We start from the raw sequence: 4,918 nt of genomic DNA, 5'->3' as shown, positions 1-4,918 counted from the left end.
TTCCTAGTTTTTTCTTTTAAATTCTACAAAACACTTCTAATTTTGTTAGATATATTATCTTTATTTTATGTTTATCTTTTATCTTTAGTTTGTTTCTTATTATTTCTTATTTGTATTTTAGACTTAACCCATATTTATTCTATTATAAATAGAAGACTCTATGTGTATATTTAACACAAGAAAGATTAATCTCATACATAGTTTCCACTATATTCAACATGTTATCTAGGGTCCAAGGTTCTTTGGAAATTATTTGTTGTCCTTGCCCACTACAACCGTCGCCCANCGCCACTGTCACCGTCACTGAAGCATTAGTTTCAACCGGTGACCACAATTCTCCTCTTCCCGCCCAAACAATCACAACGTCGTTGAGATTGCTTATTGGAGTTAGTTATTTGGTGGATTACGGTTATTACACAGTAATCTCACCCTTTTGTGTTAGGTTTTCCCCTTATTCCCATAAACTATATAAATAGAGTTTCTATAATGAAAAACAGAATAACAATACAAAACATTTNCATTTTTCCCATCTTTCTCTGTAAAAGTGTGAATGAAGGATTTTTATACTTACCTCTGACTTTCGTCTCTCTTCTTTTCTTCACCGATCCTTTTCCCTTCACACTACCCCACGCATTCATCTTTATCGGTTTGCAAAGATTTGATTCACTTTGAGTTTAAGTGTCTTTAGGTGTTATAAGCTATAAACATGAGTATAAGATTACATTAGTGAACTTCTAGGAACAATAAATAAACCTTTTTAATTCAATAAAAATAGAATAGGAAATAGAACATAGTAGTGAAGTCCAGATCCCAACATATTTTATATCATTCATTTATTCGATCTTTAACTTTGAGTCTTGGATCATCATCATTATTTTGTTCAATATGTATCAAATCTTTTCTACAACACTCATTTGATCACCTTTACTTTTTTTAAATACTTTTCTTTATAGATTTTTTATCAGGCAGAATATTATTATAATAATTTTTAATATAATTATTTTTATTTTTTAATTAGTTTATGTACATTGTCATTTGACTACGTCAATGATGTGTATTTGCATATCAACTTTTTATGTAGGAAAAAGTTTTTTTAACAACTTTTTTTAGACAATTTTTTTACAATGTATATGTGACAGTTTGTGATTGATCTGTTTTACATATTTTTTTAAAATAAATTCAAACAGACCAATAAAATTGTGACACGTGTCCTATTGTAAAAAAGTTGTTAAAAAAGAGTTGTTAAAATAACAGTGTCTTTTTATGTAAGACAAAGCCTTTTAAACTCTATTAGAATTTGTGGCTGTATAAAGCTTATCAACACGGATAGTATTCTTTTGGCAACAAATCTACACATGTGGTGGAACTTTCAGTCCTTCAATAATTTGCAAATATTTAAAGTAGAAAAAAAATCAAATGCATTATATAAACATTGCTTTTGGATCAGGATATAAAATTTTATTTTGATAACTTTTCCATTATTTATGGTAATATATTTAGGGTTTTGTCCTTATTTAAATAAGTCCTGGACTATTTGTTCAATTTGACTACCAAACTAATTCTCTAAAAATTATTTTAGACAGCAAGTAAATAAAACATTCCAGTTAGAAGAATTTAGGATGATTTTAGAAACTCGAAGAAATGCATTAAAAAATGACATGATTAAATACCCAAATCATGCAGTTCACGAATTTTTAAAATTTTGTATTCATTAAAATGAGTTGTAGAAACCAGATAAAAACGCGGTTTTTCAGTCAAAGTCTACGTTTGTAAGTATCATAAGTCTTCAAAGTATTCTCTGAAAGGAAAAATGTGGTCCTTTAGGATTATATATTGAGTCTGTGGTGTTTTAAATATCAATATATAACTTGGAATTGGTTGTAATTGAATTAAATGAGAAACAGTTTGGACATGATGAGGAGAGAGAGAACATTGTTGGTGGTATTGCTACTTATTCTACTCCACCATATTTCTGCTACCAATGACCACCAAGAACACCGTTGTCCACCTTCTTCCTGTGGTAACATCACCAACATCTCTTATCCATTTCGATTACAAGGCGACCCAGAGAATTGTGGTGACGAAAGGTACGAGCTTGGTTGTCAGAATAATGTTACTGTGTTGTATCTGAACTCTACACAATACCATGTTCAAGCAATCAACTACGACAACTACACCGTGAGAGTTGTTGACCCTGCACTTCAACACCACAACTGCTCCTCCCTTCCTCTCCGTTCCCTCTCTCGCTCCAATTTCTCTGATACTTACACGCACAACATGGGTCCATACCAAGCCGGTCTAAATCCATATTTTAATTGGGAATATCTGAGTTTCGAGCATATAGTGTTTCTGAACTGTAACCATTCGGTGAGAGAGAACGGGAAGTATGTGGAAAGTGGTGAGTGCGTGAAGTGGGACTCAAAAGGCTATGCATATGCAGTGGGTGGAGACCTAAAAGCTGAGGACTTAGAAGTTGGGTGTGACGTGAAGCTCGTTGCTCCCACATCGTTCAGGACTTCCAATAACTATTCCTACGCTGCCATTCACAGGGCTCTCGCCTATGGATTTGAGATCTCTTGGATAAACCTCGCCTGTCTGAATCATTGTCTTGGAGGTTTTTGCTATTTCGACTTTTCTATCCAGAAGCTTGTTTGCGATCGATTTGGTGCGTTATATATTAACTTTGTCTAATTTTCATGTTAAATTAAATTAATATTTTATTTAATTATAGCATAAATTTGTTTATATTTTTTATCTTTATTTGATACTCATTTTTTTTTATAGGAGGTACACAATTTGTAATTTCTACCTATGTGAATTTATTGTGATCATCCCTTGAAAAAATTTAAATTGTTAATTTGATCCCTTTAACTTGCCACATTTTATTGTATTCCATTGTTTTACCCATTCACTTCACTTTCTATAATTACCATCTTTGTACCATTTTTCTAATTTTGTCTACTTTTCATGTTAAATTAAATCATTTATATTTTTTATTTCTTTAATTGATACTCGATTGTGTTCAATTAACATTTTACATAATTATACATATTCAAATTAGTAACAAAATCATATTTCATCTATATTAACAACTTTTTGAGAATTTTTTGAAACAAAGTTTGAATCATTTAAGTTAATAATTCAACCAAATTTTAGAAAGAAATATAATATTTTTTTATCTTTTATATTTTACATGCATTTATAAGAACTTCTGCATTATATTAACATTTTTTATTTTAAAATAAATAAAAAGTTGTTAAACTCTTTTACTGCTATTACCTTTTCATACGAAAATTGTTTTTTATTAATAATTGTTGATATTGTCAAATCCTAAAGTTGATGTTTTCTTTCATTTCAGGGGTACCTGAAATACGGGTAATATTAAATTGGTTAGCTGGTAAGATCTTATCATCTTAATTTCTCAATACTTTAATTACAACCGTAGAGCTTTTACCAATGATTAAAATTGACTTTTAATAATAGTTTTAAAATTATCATTAATAGTTATTAAACTAATAGAACATTTGGCCACGGTTAAAGATACAATCGTCTGTATATTTTTCTTAATATTTGTTCTGAATTGATTAGGGATAAAAAATAAAGGTGTTCTTATCTAAATTTGTTTAAATTATTTTTATTGTATAGTAAAATGAATAAAAGTACAAGTAATATTTAATATTTTTAAATTTAATGGAGAGAGGTGTGTATATACATCAATGCTTAAAGTTGTCTATGTTTTAAATTTATAAAACCTTTTTAATATATTAGGTAGATGGAAAGGAACAAAGTTTTGGGTTCAGTAGCAAGGGAAATATTGGTTGAAGAAAAACTTCTCTAGAAGGTTGTATTACACCAACAAGATGGATACATTGAAAGAAAGTTTCTGTGATAGTGGAAGATAGCAAATGACTGTAAATGTTGATCGAATCAGCGATTCCATAATCAAACAAGTTTATCTTAGGAAAACAAGGATATTTGGGTGAAGTGAAAGTGCATAAATTATCATTATGGGGACAAAAATGCTTTTAAAAGATCCTTAAAAAGAGTGACAACCATTGACACTTTAATAGTTTGTAGATAAACCCATTGAGGCACGGAAAGAAATGGAATTCAATTGAGAGTACGTCTAAATTATCAATAAGTTTATTAATAAATTTACTATCCACAGATATTTTTAAAGTAACTAAAATCTCAAAAAATATTTATAAAATCTATCGATAAATTATGTTTTACATATAGATATTTTTTTTCTATAAAATTTATTGATAAATATTATGTTACCAATTAATTTTTTCTCCGTCCGTAATGCGGTATTTTCTTGGTATTATTAAATGTTATCTTCCTAAGATAAAAAGACTATGATCTGCAAATTTGAGGTATGGAAATACGTTATAAGGGTTTGAGAAACACAAACTGAATCTAAGACGTTTATGGAAACTAAAGAAATTACTTTAAAATATTTGTTTTTGTATTTGACAACCATCAGTGAATTAGATCTTAGTATACATTAATGTTACTGACAAATTTATTTATAGATAACAGTGTCAAAAATAGATTTTATTGATAGTTGTTCTAGACATTAAATTTACTTTTTTTTTTTTTATAATGTTACTAAGTAAATGGATATGTAAAGTTTAGATTTTATTAATGAAAATTTGCTTTATTACATTATCAGTGTAATTACTCAAGAAAAGAAATCCTTGCAGGTATTTCCTTTTATGCTTCTATGGTATGGGCCTACAAAATTTTGTTTGGATTGCCATTCTTAATTGTGATTTTGATATGTAAATGGAGGAAAAGACATTCATCAATGTATGAAAATATTGAAAATTACCTTGAACAAAATCACTTAGCACCTATCAGATACTCATACAAGGAAATTAAGAAGATGACTGAAGGTTTCAAAGAGAAGTTAGGT

At 28.9% G+C, this 4,918-nt stretch overlaps 1 protein-coding gene and 1 pseudogene across 1 annotated transcript; both read left to right on the top strand.

The window, feature by feature from the left end:
* The first annotated feature begins 1,914 nt into the window (after positions 1 to 1,914).
* Positions 1,915 to 2,691, top strand: LOC111240514. The gene has a single exon (XM_022782230.1). The coding sequence runs from the start codon at positions 1,915 to 1,917 to the stop codon at positions 2,689 to 2,691; it is 777 nt and encodes a 258-aa protein (XP_022637951.1).
* LOC106765195 overlaps positions 2,323 to 4,918 on the top strand; it is a 33,535-nt pseudogene continuing 30,939 nt past the window's right edge.

The sequence above is a fragment of the Vigna radiata genome, chromosome 6, assembly GCF_000741045.1.
Source record: "Vigna radiata var. radiata cultivar VC1973A chromosome 6, Vradiata_ver6, whole genome shotgun sequence".
In the NCBI taxonomy this organism is placed as follows: Eukaryota; Viridiplantae; Streptophyta; class Magnoliopsida; order Fabales; family Fabaceae; genus Vigna; species Vigna radiata.
Note: the sequence above shows the minus strand (reverse complement) of the source record. Positions and strands in the feature narration are given on the sequence as shown.